The 21,867-nt window shown below is 26.9% G+C and overlaps 1 protein-coding gene across 5 annotated transcripts in view; it reads left to right on the forward strand.

The window, feature by feature from the left end:
- The window catches only part of LOC114130344 (uncharacterized), a 282,938-nt gene that overhangs the window by 253,341 nt on the left and 7,730 nt on the right, over window positions 1-21,867 (forward strand). For all 5 annotated transcript variants that reach the window (XM_050199052.1, XM_050199051.1, XM_050199050.1 and 2 more), the window contains one exon: window positions 4,052-4,193. In XM_050199052.1, coding sequence (XP_050055009.1) covers window positions 4,052-4,193 — 142 coding nt within the window. The remainder of the gene's footprint in view (window positions 1-4,051; window positions 4,194-21,867) is intronic.

Raw genomic sequence — 21,867 nt, forward strand, 5'->3', positions numbered from 1 at the left:
AGCAATAGACCATTGTAGTTAAATTATCAGTGAACCATTGATGTGTTAACAGGAAATTAGTGATCTATAGGGTTACACGATATGACTGTATGATGTCCTCAGAGAACTATGTTAGAACAATTATCTGACCCCTCCCACCAATAAAAAATTATAAATACATCGTTGCGTTGATGTGGCCGGCCCACCATAAATTATAATTATATTTTATTTTAAAACTTTGTTTATTTATGATTTCGTTTTTTTATGGTTTTTGATAGTGAATCTGTAAATGCATCTATAATTTATAAAGGTATTCTCAATTCATCAATACTATAGTGATGAATTACTTTATTAACATTAAAAATTATGTAATGTAAAATGTGTCAAGACGTCAATACACACTTATTTTTATTAAATTATATAATTCTAATTAATAAATGGATAAAATAAAAGCTTTGTATTATTATGTTAAAATATATTTAAAACACATTATTATTTATTATAAACTGTTATCTTGAATCATCTACTGCTGTATATAATTTACAATTCTCTATAATAATAATATTAAATTTCAAAATATCATTTATTTAATACAAGCCCTTTTCTGCAATGAAAATTGAATCTTCCAATAAAAAATCATTGGACAGAAATAAAGAAAACCATCGACAAGAATAATAACTCATGAATCAATTTAAAGTGTGCATATAACGACTATCGGTGGTGACAGGGTGTCGATAAAAATTTTCATAATACAAAAACAATATCAAATCTAATGCAATACACACTCACAGATAAATTATATATATATATACATATATCATATATGCATATAAGTCGATACGTATCGCTATAGTGATACCTTATTTATATTTTGATCTTTTTATTTTTCGTTTTGCCATCTTTCCCTGCTGACAAAAGAGATTGAAAACTGTTCGTCCGATTGCCTGAAATAGTATCTTTATGGGACTTGTACGCCAGAAACATTTGTTACCAAGCCACTGCAAGTACTTGAAGCGATTCTCGAACAATTTACATAATATTTCTTACGAATTTGCATAGTCAGATTATTTCACGGTAGAAAATCAAAAACAGAAACGACTCGTTTTCACGAGTTAATTGAAAGGAGAAAGAAAAAAATATATTTTTCTCTGGGAAACTACCCTTGGTGTGATATATTTCATCGCGATTCATGTAAGAAAATTCCTTTTCTATATGCTTAGGAATATTACTATATGTGATATTTCAGTTATATACAAGCATTAATCCACTCGCTCTTTCAGTGGTTTTCAAACTCATTAAACACGGATCACTGTGAACTTCGAAAAATGTTCACGGTATACTGACCTTTCTTTTCTTTTTTATTTTTACACCAAATTAGATGAATACAAATGTTTTTAATTATTTAATTAGAAAGCTCGATTACATTTATCGAGATATAATGCACAGTTATTGGTTACACGTCTATTTGTGTGTGTCACAATTTATTGCAATCGGTTATTTGTGAAAAAAAAATGTTCAAAATACCGTGGCATCCAGTTTGTAAGTCACTGCGCTATGTAATTACTAATTTATACTAAAATATTAAAACATAAAATGTATATATATATTATTTACTGTGTAAATTAATGTGTTGTATACTACGTAGCTATTACAAGATAAAAATAAATAAACTCATAAATATATCTCTGTTCTTATACTATTTGTACAAATGAAAATTTAAAATAATACATTAAAATGTATAAGATATACATTATAAATTTGTACATGATACATGTATAACATACTACGTATCTAACACATTTACACAAATCATAAACTAGATAAAATATATTTTTTAAAACATATTTTCATATTATTGAACAAACACAGCTAACTAAAATATAGTATGGTGTTAAAACAACTTCTATTTCTATATGAATTGTGTGAATAAAAAATAAATTTTACTGAATTCTAAATTGGCACTAAGTGCCACTAAGACAGTGATTAAAACTGATATTTGGTGATTTTAAAATTAGATTCAACACATTTTGACTAAATAATGAATGGTATTAATTTGACTATTCATTATTAGTTGTAACGTAGTGTAACCTAAGACATTTAAGTGTTTAACTTTATGTGTTACAATTAACGTTCCACTTGATCTATCATAAATCTGTTTTATACTTAACCAAGTTTTGCTTATCCAGCACCATTATTACGAACTGATTAAACTCATCAAACATTAATATGTGAGTAATTGAAAAAATTATACTGACAAAACAAAAAAATAAATAAAACATCGGCAAAAAATATGAGTAAATTTTAAAATTTATATAACTAAATATTTACATCCTACCAATATAATACTTATACGAAATGAGGTAGAACTTAAAGATAAGCAATTTAAGCACTAAAGGCTAGAATAATTTATTTTAAACAAAATATATAAAATTAAACGATGCATGACAATTTACGACATTAAATACAATCAACTAAAATTTATTTTTCCCATATTTTTAAATCCACCTAATTAATTTTTAATCAATACTTATAGATATTCAATGTGAAATAAAAAAATAAAGCGAGTAAAATATTATAGTCCAGTAAATAATAAAAATTGATAAATTCTTAAACTATGGCTCAATAAAAATCCATATAACTAAATAACCTTTATATTGATGCCAATAAGATAAAATAGGTACTCGTAAAATAGCCTATGATAAACTATACTGGTATTTATTTTGATTATTTATCATTCAAATAATTCGTCCATGAACGACACACATACTAAGTGTAGTTTTTACGTCCTCCGTCCAATACTACAATATTATAATAATATAAGATATTTTATTTCATTATAATACGATGTATTTCATTGTTGATTTCAACAAATAGAGCTGACTGCTGATAAAATAATTTAACTGTATAGTAAATTGTTAACATTTATTGTTTTGTTAGGTCATATTTTGATTGCTATATAAACAATTATTATTTTACCAAGATTAATTTTTTAATTAGTAGGTAGGCGCCAAGTTAGTTATTCTAATACATTAAGTAATTAACTAATAAATAATTTTACTAAATAAAACTTTTAACTATAAAACATCATATCATATGTAGGTAACATTAATAAACTGTATAATATGTAATATTATTTAGTATTTACTAGGTACTAAACAAATGTTACCCCTTTAGCCCTCAAATAAATAGTAATAATATTGTTACAATAAATATACGAATGATATTGTAGGTAGTATTTGTGTATCCTTACAGACAAATTATAATGAGAAAACATAAAATACATATTTGATTGTTTTTCTTGAATACACCTACTGCTATAAAAAGTAAAATTCATTGTAATGGTTTGAATACGTATACATTACTTTTATATGAAATGTTTTTTTTTATATTTATGCTATCAAACAGGCAATAATGTAGACATGTAGTCGTTGACCACGACAACAATCTTTTATAGTACATTTTTTTTCTTAAAATATGACCTAATATTTGAACCTAAATGTGTATATGTTTTATTAGTTATTTCAAACCGTAACATGAAAAGCAAAACGCAAAGTTCAACCCATTATTTTAGAATCTGTAGAATCAAATGGTACGAAATTACAAAACTTTTATCGTCGAGCGCTACGCAAAGCCGGACGGAAGCCATTATTTTATTCTAATATGAGAGAAGAAACAATAATGTAGACTGTAATAGTTACTACCAACCAGAATGATTTAAATGGGAAATAGGTAGATGCATACATTTCGATTGAAAACTACAACCTAGTTATTTTCATGACTAGTCAAATTTTACTCATTTTATCAGCTAAACAAACATTATGAGTGGTATCTGTACTACCTTTACAACAACTTAAATGTTAAAACATAATCCCAATAAATGTTTATGAGTGTATTTTATTCTTTTCTATTTAATCCCTTCAGTTTTGATTTGAATTCGTCGAATCACTTTGCACGTCAGTTCCATCCTGCTATATATTCAGTTATGTTTATTCCTAATTGAGCATTAGCAATAACTATATATTTAACACTGTATGACGTGCATTATTATATTATTGTATGTTATTGTTTTCAGGATACGGAAACATCACACCGAAGACCGCTATAGGTAAAATGGTTACAATGGTGTACGCGTTGATTGGCATCCCATTGATGTTAGTGTACTTATCAAGCATTGGTGGTCTGTTGGCATGGTGTGCCCGAGGAATATTTACCAAGTAATTAATACAACTATTTATTCAATTTATGTTGATGGAGTTCTACTTAATTTCAAATGCTAATAAAAACAATTTAAATATATGAATCCAAATACATTTGTCAGAGAATTCTTTAAAAAATAATTTTAATAATATTATAAAATATAAATAAAATGTTATTACAAATCAAAAATAATAAAGACAATTTTTCGGCGAATGTATATCAAAATTAAAAATTTATTTCGCTCTTTAAACCATTTCATTCGTGTACTATACATAATTTACTATCATAGAGAAGAGTGGAATAAGTTTTTGATGGCAGCGTTGGACTTCAATGGTGTATGATGATGTTGATAGTACTTAATGAGTTTGTTAATACTTCTTGATTATTTATTAAAAATATTTTTTTTTTTTTAATTAATATACACTAGATAACTTAACTCGTATTGTACACTTTACACCACACGTACTTAAGACGTAAAAAAAACAATTAAATTTATAGTTAATAAACAATTATTAATAATAAGTCACGCCATATATCAATATTATATATCATTATTAAAGAAACAAAAGCTATCAGCAAAAAAAGAATATTTTCCATTTTTATCGATACCTTTAATAATAAGTAGCTTAATATAGAAGTTAGGTACTTAAAAATGTGATTCTTTTTCGGTTGCCACTTTTTCCGTCATCTCATATTATACATCGACGAATGATATTAATTTTTACTCTGCCCACTTTTAGAGCACTTGTTGTATTAACTCTCACATGTCATCTTCGTGTGTTTTCACTTCAATATTCAATAATTTACTATATGTAATACGAATACATAGGAAAGTTCAATATTTTTGAAGAGTGGTTTATAAAAAATATTTGATTTGAAAGTGTGAAAATACATTTCGTAACTTCACATTAACTTATGATCGTGCAGCTGTAATTTTCATAAAATATATTATTTATAATATTTATTCGCAATAGAAAAAAAGTTTGAATTCGAACAAACTTGTATTTTAAGTATATCATAGATTTTCATTTAGATGTTTTTAATCTATATTATATTATGTAGTACCAGGTAAATTTAAAAATAGATAGATACCCGTAAAAAAAGTTAAGTTTTCTTATATTTATGTAAAACTATGATAAACTTATAAACTTTAGATAGGTACAAATATATAATATTACTCAGGGCCGAATATCACTTGCCCCGGAAATCTTGATCAGGGGGCTCCAAATTACCAAATAATAGTGGCACAATAGAAGAGGATGAATTATGAGAGAACACTAATTTTATACTTTGCCCGGGGTAAAAAATATGCTAGATCCGGCCCTGATGCAACTTGTGCATTAATATATATTTAACTTAAAAAATATAGTTGAATTTATTTTGATGCCACAATTATTTGTAAATAACAATACAAATGCACATAATATTTCCTATATTGTATAGTGAATAATGATCGTCTAGTAAGTTAAAATGATTACAGCATAAAAATAAAATATGTAACTAAAATAATCCAGAAACACAAGGAGATAAAAAAAATAATAATTTTCTCGATGACCGTTAAAAGAAAGGAATAAACTAAGAATAAACTTGACTATACGAACTATAATAAAGATATAATGGTGGTTATAGAAAGATACATTTACCCGATCAAAGTCGCAATCTTTGTGTAACGTTTCAAACGTTTAACAATTACCACGCAAAAACTTTATACTTCCGACTATAATAATTTTGCGGTCATAGTATTTCCCATTGAAATGTGATTGTTGTCGAGAAATAATTGCGTATTGTTACGAATTCCGTTCAATCTCGAAATAACTGCGAATAGCAACAGCAACCGAACCGCGTACTATCGACTAGGATCAAACGGGTCATATTTTATTTATTGTTCTCAGATCTTACGTAACATGTGTCGATCGCGTTCAACGATTTCGTAAATTATGTGCACATGCACTAAACAATTTATGTTCATGTTTTTATAGTAACATCCTACGAGTCAACTAAAAAAACAGCTTCAGTGGCGTAATTATGGAGAGATATGGAGATATAACTCACCCCAGATGCTTTTTTTTAGCAAAAAACAACAAAAAGAATTTTTCATTTTTGAAAAATATATTTAATTGTTTATTTTATTGTTTTTGAAAACCATAATTATACCAGTTAACTCATTTAATTTATTATAATTAATTAATAATATAATATTATGATCTATGAGATTTAATAGACAAGGGGGGTATGGGGCGAATAGCACCGCTAAAACGATGGTAAAACTTATATCCCAACCCCACACCAGAATCAATTCCAAATTACGTCAATGTACAGGTAGGTACTAAAATGAAGCTACTTCTTACTTAGCTCATCTGCGCCCATTTCGTGGTTGCTTAAAAGCACTACATACTGGCATTATTTATGCATTTACGAGTTTTGAGCATTATTTAAAAAAATTCAATTATAGTAAGCAAATCGACATACGAACATATTGCAATAGTATGAGTACGAAATAAATATTCGTATTAACGAATAATATCAAAGGTATTCGATTTTTAATTGATATTTTCATAGGTTAGTTTTAAATTTTTGATACTTATGAAAATTTAAGAGCCTGTGGGTTAGGTTATAGAAATACATAGAAAATTATAAAAATATAAATTGACATTTTTAACAATTTTATGTATATATATTCATGGTTGTTTACAGTAGATCATGTATGTGAAATTTCAAATGTAAAAACTTACTCCTTTACCAAGAATTGTACACGAGGTGATTTTTTAAAAAAACAGTATTTCGTGGCCTTTCACATTGGATTCAAGGATATTCCATATTATTATTATTCTAAAAGATACTATGACGTTACCTTCAGCTGTATTGTGCGTTTGTAAAATGATTGTAGTTTAATTAGGAAAAAATACAGTAAAAAATATGTAAAACTAGATTTTTTTAAAAAAACCGACAACAAGTGGCTGTGGCCTTAAAATGAACCGTTTGATCACACAAACGAACCACATGGAGCACTTTTTAGGTTAGGTTATAGGTAAAAAGAAATTAAAATTTGACATTTTTTCCGTTTTTACAAATGTATATTCATTAATCATCATATTAGGTCATTTATGTAAAATTTCGAATGTGAAAACTTACTCCATTACCAAGTATTGTACATAGTGTGATTTTTTTCAAAAAACGGTATTTCGTGGCCTTTCAAATTCAATTCAGGGATATTCCAGATTACAATTGTTCTATACGATACTTCGACGTTTTTTCAATGTTAATAATGCATTTGTGAAATGATTGCATTAAATCTACACTGTGAAAAATACGAAAAACTAGTTTTTTTGGAAAAAACTGACAACAAGTTGCTATGTACCTAATAAGAAAAAAAAATTAATCATTTTTCACGTTTTTATACTTGTATATTAATATGGCAACGCATTAGATCATACATGTAAAATTTTGAATCTGAAAACTTACTCCTTCACCAAGTATTGTACATAACGTGATTTTTTAAAAAAAACATAAGTTTGCATTTTTCGACAGTAAAATCGGAGATATTCCAGATTACAATTGTTCTATACGATACTTCGACGTTTTTTCAATGTTAATAATGCATTTGTGAAATGATTGCATGAAATCTACACTGTGAAAAATACGAAAAACTAGTTTTTTTGGAAAAAACTGACAACAAGTTGCTATGTACCTAATAAGAAAAAAAAATTAATCATTTTTCACGTTTTTATGCTTGTATATTAAAATGGCAACGCATTAGATCCTACATGTAAAATTTTGAATCTGAAAACTTACTCCTTCACCAAGTATTGTACATAACGTGATTTTTTAAAAAAAACATAAGTTTGCATTTTTCGACTGTAAAATCGGAGATATTCCAGATTACAATTGTTCTATACGATACTTCGACGTTTTTTCAATGTTTATAGTGCATTTGTGAATTGATTGCATGAAATTTACACTGTGAAAAATAAAAAAACTAATTTTTTTGAAAAAATTGACAACAAGTGGCTATGTACATAATAAGAAAAAAAAATTAATCATTTTTCACGTTTTTATGCTTGTATATTAATATGGCAACGCATTAGATCATACATGTAAAATTTTGAACCTGAAAACTTACTCCTTCACCAAGTATTGTACATAACGTGATTTTTAAAAAAAAACATAAGTTTGCATTTTTCGACTGTAAAATCGGAGATATTCCAGATTACAATTGTTCTATACGATACTTCGACGTTTTTTCAATGTTAATAGTGCATTTGTGAAATGATTGCATGAAATCTACACTGTGAAAAATACTAAAAACTAGTTTTTTTGGAAAAAACTGACAACAAGTTGCTATGTACCTAATAAGAAAAAAAAATTAATCATTTTTCACGTTTTTATGCTTGTATATTAATATGGCAACGCATTAGATCATACATGTAAAATTTTGAATCTGAAAACTTACTCCTTCACCAAGTATTGTACATAACGTGATTTTTTAAAAAAACATAAGTTTGCATTTTTCGACTGTAAAATCGGAGATATTCCAGATTACAATTGTTCTATACGATACTTCGACGTTTTTTCAATGTTAATAGTGCATTTGTGAAATTATTGCATGAAATCTACACTGTGAAAAATACTAAAAACTAGTTTTTTTGGAAAAAACTGACAACAAGTTGCTATGTACCTAATAAGAAAAAAAAATTAATCATTTTTCACGTTTTTATGCTTGTATATTAATATGGCAACGCATTAGATCCTACATGTAAAATTTTGAATCTGAAAACTTACTCCTTCACCAAGTATTGTACATAACGTGATTTTTAAAAAAAACATAAGTTTGCATTTTTCGACTGTAAAATCGGAGATATTCCAGATTACAATTGTTCTATACGATACTTCGACGTTTTTTCAATGTTTATATAGTGCATTTGTGAATTGATTGCATGAAATTTACACTGTGAAAAATAAAAAAACTATTTTTTTGAAAAAATTGACAACAAGTGGCTATGTACATAATAAGAAAAAAAAATTAATCATTTTTCACGTTTTTATGCTTGTATATTAATATGGCAACGCATTAGATCATACATGTAAAATTTTGAACCTGAAAACTTACTCCTTCACCAAGTATTGTACATAACGTGATTTTTAAAAAAAAACATAAGTTTGCATTTTTCGACTGTAAAATCGGAGATATTCCAGATTACAATTGTTCTATACGATACTTCGACGTTTTTTCAATGTTAATAGTGCATTTGTGAAATGATTGCATGAAATCTACACTGTGAAAAATACTAAAAACTAGTTTTTTTGGAAAAAACTGACAACAAGTTGCTATGTACCTAATAAGAAAAAAAAATTAATCATTTTTCACGTTTTTATGATTGTATATTAATATGGCAACGCATTAGATCATACATGTAAAATTTTGAACCTGAAAACTTACTCCTTCACCAAGTATTGTACATAACGTGATTTTTTAAAAAAAACATAAGTTTGCATTTTTCGACTGTAAAATCGGAGATATTCCAGATTACAATTGTTCTATACGATACTTCGACGTTTTTTCAATGTTAATAGTGCATTTGTGAAATGATTGCATGAAATCTACACTGTGAAAAATACGAAAAACTAGTTTTTTTGGAAAAAGCTGACAACAAGTTGCTATGTACCTAATAAGAAAAAAAATTAATCATTTTTCACGTTTTTATGCTTGTATATTAATATGGCAACGCATTAGATCATACATGTAAAATTTTGAATCTGAAAACTTACTCCTTCACCAAGTATTGTACATAACGTGATTTTTTAAAAAAAACATAAGTTTGCATTTTTCGACTGTAAAATCGGAGATATTCCAGATTACAATTGTTCTATACGATACTTCGACGTTTTTTCAATGTTAATAGTGCATTTGTGAAATGATTGCATGAAATCTACACTGTGAAAAATACTAAAAACTAGTTTTTTTGAAAAAACTGACAACAAGTGCTATGTACCTAATAAAAAAAAAAATTAATCATTTTTCACGTTTTTATGATTGTATATTAATATGGCAACGCATTAGATCATACATGTAAAATTTTGAACCTGAAAACTTACTCCTTCACCAAGTATTGTACATAACGTGATTTTTAAAAAAAACATAAGTTTGCATTTTTCGACTGTAAAATCGGAGATATTCCAGATTACAATTGTTCTATACGATACGATACTTCGACGTTTTTTCAATGTTAATAGTGCATTTGTGAATGATTGCATGAATCTACACTGTGAAAAATACGAAAAACTAGTTTTTTTGGAAAAAGCTGACAACAAGTTGCTATGTACCTAATAAGAAAAAAAAATTAATCATTTTTCACGTTTTTATGCTTGTATATTAATATGGCAACGCATTAGATCATACATGTAAAATTTTGAATCTGAAAACTTACTCCTTCACCAAGTATTGTACATAACGTGATTTTTTAAAAAAAACATAAGTTTGCATTTTTCGACTGTAAAATCGGAGATATTCCAGATTACAATTGTTCTATACGATACTTCGACGTTTTTTCAATGTTAATAGTGCATTTGTGAAATGATTGCATGAAATCTACACTGTGAAAAATACTAAAAACTAGTTTTTTTGGAAAAAACTGACAACAAGTTGCTATGTACCTAATAAGAAAAAAAATTAATCATTTTTCACGTTTTTATGCTTGTATATTAATATGGCAACGCATTAGATCCTACATGTAAAATTTTGAATCTGAAAACTTACTCCTTCACCAAGTATTGTACATAACGTGATTTTTTAAAAAAAACATAAGTTTGCATTTTTCGACTGTAAAATCGGAGATATTCCAGATTACAATTGTTCTATACGATACTTCGACGTTTTTTCAATGTTTATAGTGCATTTGTGAATTGATTGCATGAAATTTACACTGTGAAAAATAAAAAAACTAATTTTTTTGAAAAAATTGACAACAAGGCTATGTACATAATAAGAAAAAAAAATTAATCATTTTTCTCGTTTTTATGCTTGTATATTAATATGGCAACGCATTAGATCATACATGTAAAATTTTGAATCTGAAAACTTACTCCTTCACCACAGTATTGTACATAACGTGATTTTTTAAAAAAAACATAAGTTTGCATTTTTCGACTGTAAAATCGGAGATATTCCAGATTACAATTGTTCTATACGATACTTCGACGTTTTTTCAATGTTAATAGTGCATTTGTGAAATGATTGCATGAAATCTACACTGTGAAAAATACGAAAAACTAGTTTTTTTGGAAAAAACTGACAACAAGTGCTATGTACCTAATAAGAAAAAAAAATTAATCATTTTTCACGTTTTTTTGCTTGTATATTAATATGGCAACGCATTAGATCATACATGTAAAATTTTGAATCTGAAAACTTACTCCTTCACCAAGTATTGTACATAACGTGATTTTTTAAAAAAACATAAGTTTGCATTTTTCGACTGTAAAATCGGAGATATTCCAGATTACAATTGTTCTATACGATACTTCGACGTTTTTTCAATGTTTATAGTGCATTTGTGAATTGATTGCATGAAATTTACACTGTGAAAAATAAAAAAACTATTTTTTTTGAAAAAATTGACAACAAGTGGCTATGTACATAATAAGAAAAAAAAATTAATCATTTTTCTCGTTTTTATGCTTGTATATTAATATGGCAACGCATTAGATCATACATGTAAAATTTTGAATCTGAAAACTTACTCCTTCACCAAGTATTGTACATAACGTGATTTTTTAAAAAAAACATAAGTTTGCATTTTTCGACTGTAAAATCGGAGATATTCCAGATTACAATTGTTCTATACGATACTTCGACGACGTTTTTTCAATGTTATAGTGCATTTGTGAAATGATTGCATGAAATCTACACTGTGAAAAATACGAAAAACTATTTTTTTTGGAAAAAACTGACAACAAGTTGCTATGTACCTAATAAGAAAAAAAATTAATCATTTTTCACGTTTTTATGCTTGTATATTAATATGGCAACGCATTAGATCATCCTACATGTAAAATTTTGAATCTGAAAACTTACTCCTTCACCAAGTATTGTACATAACGTGATTTTTTAAAAAAACATAAGTTTGCATTTTTCGACTGTAAAATCGGAGATATTCCAGATTACAATTGTTCTATACGATACTTCGACGTTTTTTCAATGTTTATAGTGCATTTGTGAATTGATTGCATGAAATTTACACTGTGAAAAATAAAAAAACTAATTTTTTTGAAAAAATTGACAACAAGTGGCTATGTACATAATAAGAAAAAAAAATTAATCATTTTTCTCGTTTTTATGCTTGTATATTAATATGGCAACGCATTAGATCATACATGTAAAATTTTGAATCTGAAAACTTACTCCTTCACTAAGTATTGTACATAACGTGATTTTTTAAAAAAAACATAAGTTTGCATTTTTCGACTGTAAAATCGGAGATATTCCAGATTACAATTGTTCTATACGATACTTCGACGTTTTTTCAATGTTAATAGTGCATTTGTGAAATGATTGCATGAAATCTACACTGTGAAAAATACGAAAAACTAGTTTTTTTGGAAAAAGCTGACAACAAGTTGCCATGTACCTAATAAGAAAAAAAAATAATCATTTTTCACGTTTTTATGCTTGTATATTAATATGGCAACGCATTAGATCATATATGTAAAATTTTGAATCTGAAAACTTACTCCTTCACCAAGTATTGTACATAACGTGATTTTTTAAAAAAACATAAGTTTGCATTTTTCGACTGTAAAATCGGAGATATTCCAATTACAATTGATCTATACGATACTTCGACGTTTTTTCAATGTTAATAGTGCATTTGTGAATGATTGCATGAAATCTACACTGTGAAAAATAAAAAAACTAATTTTTTTGAAAAAATTGACAACAAGTGGCTATGTACATAATAAAAAAAAAAATAATCATTTTTCTCGATTTTATGCTTGTATATTAATATGGCAACGCATTAGATCATACATGTAAAATTTTGAATCTGAAAACTTACTCCTTCACCAAGTATTGTACATAACGTGATTTTTTAAAAAAAACATAAGTTTGCATTTTTCGACTGTAAAATCGGAGATATTCCAGATTACAATTGTTCTATACGATACTTCGACGACGTTTTTTCAATGTTAATAGTGCATTTGTGAAATGATTGCATGAAATCTACACTGTGAAAAATACGAAAAACTAGTTTTTTTGGAAAAAACTGACAACAAGTTGCTATGTACCTAATAAGAAAAAAAATTAATCATTTTTCACGTTTTTATGCTTGTATATTAATATGGCACGCGCATTAGATCCTACATGTAAAATTTTGAATCTGAAAACTTACTCCTTCACCAAGTATTGTACATAACGTGATTTTTTAAAAAAACATAAGTTTGCATTTTTCGACTGTAAAATCGGAGATATTCCAGATTACAATTGTTCTATACGATACTTCGACGTTTTTTCAATGTTTTAGTGCATTTGTGAATTGATTGCATGAAATTTACACTGTGAAAAATAAAAAAACTAATTTTTTTGAAAAAATTGACAACAAGTGGCTATGTACATAATAAGAAAAAAAATTAATCATTTTTCTCGTTTTTATGCTTGTATATTAATATGGCAACGCATTAGATCATACATGTAAAATTTTGAATCTGAAAACTTACTCCTTCACTAAGTATTGTACATAACGTGATTTTTTAAAAAAAACATAAGTTTGCATTTTTCGACTGTAAAATCGGAGATATTCCAGATTACAATTGTTCTATACGATACTTCGACGTTTTTTCAATGTTAATAGTGCATTTGTGAAATGATTGCATGAAATCTACACTGTGAAAAATACGAAAAACTAGTTTTTTTGGAAAAAACTGACAACAAGTTGCCATGTACCTAATAAGAAAAAAAATTAATCATTTTTCACGTTTTTATGCTTGTATATTAATATGGCAACGCATTAGATCATATATGTAAAATTTTGAATCTGAAAACTTACTCCTTCACCAAGTATTGTACATACGTGATTTTTTAAAAAAAACATAAGTTTGCATTTTTCGACTGTAAAATCGGAGATATTCCAATTACAATTGTTCTATACGATACTTCGACGTTTTTTCAATGTTAATAGTGCATTTGTGAAATGATTGCATGAAATCTACACTGTGAAAAATAAAAACTATTTTTTTGAAAAAATTGACAACAAGTGGCTATGTACATAATAAGAAAAAAAATTAATCATTTTTCTCGATTTTATGCTTGTATTATATGGCAACGCATTAGATCCTACATGTAAAATTTTGAATCTGAAAACTTACTCCTTCACCAAGTATTGTACATAACGTGATTTTTTAAAAAAACATAAGTTTGCATTTTTCGACTGTAAAATCGGAGATATTCCAGATTACAATTGTTCTATACGATACTTCGACGTTTTTTCAATGTTAATAGTGCATTTGTGAATGATTGCATGAAATCTACACTGTGAAAAATACGAAAAACTAGTTTTTTTGGAAAAAACTGACAACAAGTTGCTATGTACCTAATAAGAAAAAAAATTAATCATTTTTCACGTTTTTATGCTTGTATATTAATATGGCAACGCATTAGATCCTACATGTAAAATTTTGAATCTGAAAACTTACTCCTTCACCAAGTATTGTACATAACGTGATTTTTTAAAAAAAACATAAGTTTGCATTTTTCGACTGTGAAAATCGGAGATATTCCAGATTACAATTGTTCTATACGATCTTCGACTTCGACGTTTTTTCAATGTTTATATGCATTTGTGAATTGATTGCATGAAATTACACTGTGAAAAAAAAAAAACTAATTTTTTTGAAAAAATTGACAACAAGTGGCTATGTACATAATAAGAAAAAAAATTAATCATTTTTTTCGTTTTTATGCTTGTATATTAATATGGCAACGCATTAGATCATACATGTAAAATTTTGAATCTGAAAACTTACTCCTTCACTATATTGTACATAACGTGATTTTTTAAAAAAACATAAGTTTGCATTTTTCGACTGTAAAATCGGAGATATTCCAGATTACAATTGTTCTATACGATACTTCGACGTTTTTTCAATGTTAATAGTGCATTTGTGAAATGATTGCATGAAATCTACACTGTGAAAAATACGAAAAACTAGTTTTTTTGGAAAAAGCTGACAACAAGTTGCCATGTACCTAATAAGAAAAAAAATTAATCATTTTTCACGTTTTTATGCTTGTATATTAATATGGCAACGCATTAGATCATATATGTAAAATTTTGAATCTGAAAACTTACTCCTTCACCAAGTATTGTACATAACGTGATTTTTTAAAAAAAACATAAGTTTGCATTTTTCGACTGTAAAATCGGAGATATTCCAAATTACAATTGTTCTATACGATACTTCGACGTTTTTTCAATGTTAATAGTGCATTTGTGAAATGATTGCATGAAATCTACACTGTGAAAAATACTAAAAACTAGTTTTTTTGGAAAAAACTGACAACAAGTTGCTATGTACCTAATAAGAAAAAAAATTAATCATTTTTCACGTTTTTATGCTTGTATATTAATATGGCAACGCATTAGATCATACATGTAAATTTTGAATCTGAAAACTTACTCCTTCACCAAGTATTGTACATAACGTGATTTTTTAAAAAAACATAAGTTTGCATTTTTCGACTGTAAAATCGGAGATATTCCAGATTACAATTGTTCTATACGATACTTCGACGTTTTTTCAATGTTTATAGTGCATTTGTGAATTGATTGCATGAAATTTACACTGTGAAAAATAAAAAAAACTATTTTTTTGAAAAAATTGACAACAAGTGGCTATGTACATAATAAGAAAAAAAAATTAATCATTTTTCTCGTTTTTATGCTTGTATATTAATATGGCAACGCATTAGATCCTACATGTAAAATTTTAATCTGAAAACTTACTCCTTCACCAAGTATTGTACATAACGTGATTTTTTAAAAAAACATAAGTTTGCATTTTTCGACTGTAAAATCGGAGATATTCCAGATTACAATTGTTCTATACGATACTTCGACGTTTTTTCAATGTTAATAGTGCATTTGTGAAATGATTGCATGAAATCTACACTGTGAAAAATACGAAAAACTAGTTTTTTTGGAAAAAACTGACAACAAGTTGCTATGTACCTAATAAGAAAAAAAAATTAATCATTTTTCACGTTTTTATGCTTGTATATTAATATGGCAACGCATTAGATCCTACATGTAAAATTTTGAATCTGAAAACTTACTCCTTCACCAAGTATTTTACATAACGTGATTTTTTAAAAAAACATAAGTTTGCATTTTTCGACTGTAAAATCGGAGATATTCCAGATTACAATTGTTCTATACGATACTTCGACGTTTTTTCAATGTTTATAGTGCATTTGTGAATTGATTGCATGAAATTTACACTGTGAAAAATAAAAAAACTAATTTTTTTGAAAAAATTGACAACAAGTGGCTATGTACATAATAAGAAAAAAAAATTAATCATTTTTCTCTCGTTTTTATGCTTGTATATTAATATGGCAACGCATTAGATCCTACATGTAAAATTTTGAATCTGAAAACTTACTCCTTCACCAAGTATTGTACATAACGTGATTTTTTAAAAAAAACATAAGTTTGCATTTTTCGACTGTAAAATCGGAGATATTCCAGATTACAATTGTTCTATACGATACTTCGACGTTTTTTCAATGTTAATAGTGCATTTGTGAAATGATTGCATGAAATCTACACTGTGAAAAATACGAAAAACTAGTTTTTTGGAAAAAACTGACAACAAGTTGCTATGTACCTAATAAGAAAAAAAAATTAATCATTTTTCACGTTTTTATGCTTGTATATTAATATGGCAACGCATTAGATCCTACATGTAAAATTTTGAATCTGAAAACTTACTCCTTCACCAAGTATTGTACATAACGTGATTTTTTAAAAAAAACATAAGTTTGCATTTTTCGACTGTAAAATCGGAGATATTCCAGATTACAATTGTTCTATACGATACTTCGACGTTTTTTCAATGTTTATAGTGCATTTGTGAATTGATTGCATGAAATTTACACTGTGAAAAATAAAAAAACTATTTTTTTGAAAAAATTGACAACAAGTGGCTATGTACATAATAAGAAAAAAAAATTAATCATTTTTCTCGTTTTTATGCTTGTATATTAATATGGCAACGCATTAGATCATACATGTAAAATTTTGAATCTGAAAACTTACTCCTTCACTAAGTATTGTACATAACGTGATTTTTTAAAAAAAACATAAGTTTGCATTTTTCGACTGTAAAATCGGAGATATTCCAGATTACAATTGTTCTATACGATACTTCGACGTTTTTTCAATGTTATAGTGCATTTGTGAAATGATTGCATGAAATCTACACTGTGAAAAATACGAAAAACTAGTTTTTTTGGAAAAAGCTGACAACAAGTTGCCATGTACCTAATAGAAAAAAAAATTAATCATTTTTCACGTTTTTATGCTTGTATATTAATATGGCAACGCATTAGATCATATATGTAAAATTTTGAATCTGAAAACTTACTCCTTCACCAAGTATTGTACATAACGTGATTTTTTAAAAAAAACATAAGTTTGCATTTTTCGACTGTAAAATCGGAGATATTCCAAATTACAATTGTTCTATACGATACTTCGACGTTTTTTCAATGTTAATAGTGCATTTGTGAAATGATTGCATGAAATCTACACTGTGAAAAATAAAAAAACTAATTTTTTTGAAAAAATTGACAACAAGTGGCTATGTACATAATAAGAAAAAAAAATTAATCATTTTTCTCGATTTTATGCTTGTATATTAATATGGCAACGCATTAGATCCTACATGTAAAATTTTGAATCTGAAAACTTACTCCTTCACCAAGTATTGTACATAACGTGATTTTTTAAAAAAAACATAAGTTTGCATTTTTCGACTGTAAAATCGGAGATATTCCAGATTACAATTGTTCTATACGATACTTCGACGTTTTTTCAATGTTAATAGTGCATTTGTGAAATGATTGCATGAAATCTACACTGTGAAAAATACGAAAAACTAGTTTTTTTGGAAAAAACTGACAACAAGTTGCTATGTACCTAATAAGAAAAAAAAATTAATCATTTTTCACGTTTTTATGCTTGTATATTAATATGGCAACGCATTAGATCCTACATGTAAAATTTTGAATCTGAAAACTTACTCCTTCACCAAGTATTGTACATAACGTGATTTTTTAAAAAAAACATAAGTTTGCATTTTTCGACTGTAAAATCGGAGATATTCCAGATTACAATTGTTCTATACGATACTTCGACGTTTTTTCAATGTTTATAGTGCATTTGTGAATTGATTGCATGAAATTTACACTGTGAAAAATAAAAAAAACCAATTTTTTTGAAAAAATTGACAACAAGTGGCTATGTACATAATAAGAAAAAAAATTAATCATTTTTCTCGTTTTTATGCTTGTATATTAATATGGCAACGCATTAGATCATACATGTAAAATTTTGAATCTGAAAACTTACTCCTTCACACTAAGTATTGTAAAAAAAACGTGATTTTTTAAAAAAAACATAAGTTGCATTTTTCGACTGTAAAATCGGAGATATTCCAGATTACAATTGTTCTATACGATACTTCGACGTTTTTTCAATGTTAATAGTGCATTTGTGAAATGATTGCATGAAATCTACACTGTGAAAAATACGAAAAACTAGTTTTTTTGGAAAAAGCTGACAACAAGTTGCATGTACCTAATAAGAAAAAAAAATTAATCATTTTTCACGTTTTTATGCTTGTATATTATATGGCAACGCATTAGATCATATATGTAAAATTTTGAATCTGAAAACTTACTCCTTCACCAAGTATTGTACATAACGTGATTTTTTAAAAAAAACATAAGTTTGCATTTTTCGACTGTAAAATCGGAGATATTCCAAATTACAATTGTTCTATACGATACTTCGACGTTTTTTCAATGTTAATAGTGCATTTGTGAAATGATTGCATGAAATCTACACTGTGAAAAATACTAAAAACTAGTTTTTTTGGAAAAAACTGACAACAAGTTGCTATGTACCTAATAAGAAAAAAAATTAATCATTTTTCACGTTTTTATGCTTGTATATTAATATGGCAACGCATTAGATCATACATGTAAAATTTGAATCTGAAAACTTACTCCTTCACCAAGTATTGTACATAACGTGATTTTTAAAAAAAACATAAGTTTGCATTTTTCGACTGTAAAATCGGAGATATTCCAGATTACAATTGTTCTATACGATACTTCGACGTTTTTTCAATGTTTATAGTGCATTTGTGAATTGATTGCATGAAATTTACACTGTGAAAAATAAAAAAACTATTTTTTTTGAAAAAATTGACAACAAGTGGCTATGTACATAATAAGAAAAAAAAATTAATCATTTTTCTCGTTTTTATGCTTGTATATTAATATGGCAACGCATTAGATCATACATGTAAAATTTTAAATCTGAAAACTTACTCCTTCACCAAGTATTGTACATAACGTGATTTTTTAAAAAAAACATAAGTTTGTATTTTTCGACTGTAAAATCGGAGATATTCCAGATTACAATTGTTCTATACGATACTTCGACGTTTTTTCAATGTTAATAGTGCATTTGTGAAATGATTGCATGAAATCTACACTGTGAAAAATACGAAAAACTAGTTTTTTTGGAAAAAACTGACAACAAGTTGCTATGTACCTAATAAGAAAAAAAATTAATCATTTTTCACGTTTTTATGCTTGTATATTAATATGGCAACGCATTAGATCCTACATGTAAAATTTTGAATCTGAAAACTTACTCCTTCACCAAGTATTGTACATAACGTGATTTTTTAAAAAAACATAAGTTTGCATTTTTCGACTGTAAAATCGGAGATATTCCAGATTACAATTGTTCTATACGATACTTCGACGACGTTTTTTCAATGTTTATAGTGCATTTGTGAATTGATTGCATGAAATTTACACTGTGAAAAATAAAAAAACTAATTTTTTTGAAAAAATTGACAACAAGTGGCTATGTACATAATAAGAAAAAAAAATTAATCATTTTTCTCGTTTTTATGCTTGTGTATTAATATGGCAACGCATTAGATCCTACATGTAAAATTTTGAATCTGAAAACTTACTCCTTCACCAAGTATTGTACATAACGTGATTTTTTAAAAAAAACATAAGTTTGCATTTTTCGACTGTAAAATCGGAGATATTCCAGATTACAATTGTTCTATACGATACTTCGACGTTTTTTCAATGTTAATAGTGCATTTGTGAAATGATTGCATGAAATCTACACTGTGAAAAATACGAAAAACTAGTTTTTTTGGAAAAAACTGACAACAAGTTGCTATGTACCTAATAAGAAAAAAAAATTAATCATTTTTCACGTTTTTATGCTTGTATTTATAATGGCAACGCATTAGATCATACATGTAAAATTTTGAATCTGAAAACTTACTCCTTCACCAAGTATTGTACATAATGTTTTTTAAAAAAAACATAAGTTTGCATTTTTCGACTGTAAAATCGGAGATATTCCAGATTACAATTGTTCTATACGATACTTCGACGTTTTTTCAATGTTTATAGTGCATTTGTGAATTGATTGCATGAAATTTACACTGTGAAAAATAAAAAAACTATTTTTTTTGAAAAAATTGACAACAAGTGGCTATGTACATAATAAGAAAAAAAATTAATCATTTTTCTCGTTTTTATGCTTGTATATTAATATGGCAACGCATTAGATCATACATGTAAAATTTTGAATCTGAAAACTTACTCCTTCACCAAGTATTGTACATAACGTGATTTTTTAAAAAAAATAAGTTTGCATTTTTCGACTGTAAAATCGGAGATATTCCAGATTACAATTGTTCTATACGATACTTCGACGTTTTTTCAATGTTAATAGTGCATTTGTGAAATGATTGCATGAAATCTACACTGTGAAAAATACGAAAAACTAGTTTTTTTGGAAAAAACTGACAACAAGTTGCTATGTACCTAATAAGAAAAAAAAATTAATCATTTTTCACGTTTTTATGCTTGTATATTAATATGGCAACGCATTAGATCCTACATGTAAAATTTTGAATCTGAAAACTTACTCCTTCACCAAGTATTGTACATAACGTGATTTTTTAAAAAAACATAAGTTTGCATTTTTCGACTGTAAAATCGGAGATATTCCAGATTACAATTGTTCTATACGATACTTCGACGTTTTTTTCAATGTTTATAGTGCATTTGTGAATTGATTGCATGAAATTTACACTGTGAAAAATAAAAAAAACTAATTTTTTTGAAAAAATTGACAACAAGTGGCTATGTACATAATAAGAAAAAAAAATTAATCATTTTCTCGTTTTTATGCTTGTATATTAATATGGCAACGCATTAGATCATACATGTAAAATTTTGAATCTGAAAACTTACTCCTTCACCAAGTATTGTACATAACGTGATTTTTTAAAAAAAACATAAGTTTGCATTTTTCGACTGTAAAATCGGAGATATTCCAGATTACAATTGTTCTATACGATACTTCGACG

Source organism: Aphis gossypii, chromosome 2 (assembly GCF_020184175.1).
Source record: "Aphis gossypii isolate Hap1 chromosome 2, ASM2018417v2, whole genome shotgun sequence".
Classification (NCBI taxonomy): Eukaryota; Metazoa; Arthropoda; class Insecta; order Hemiptera; family Aphididae; genus Aphis; species Aphis gossypii.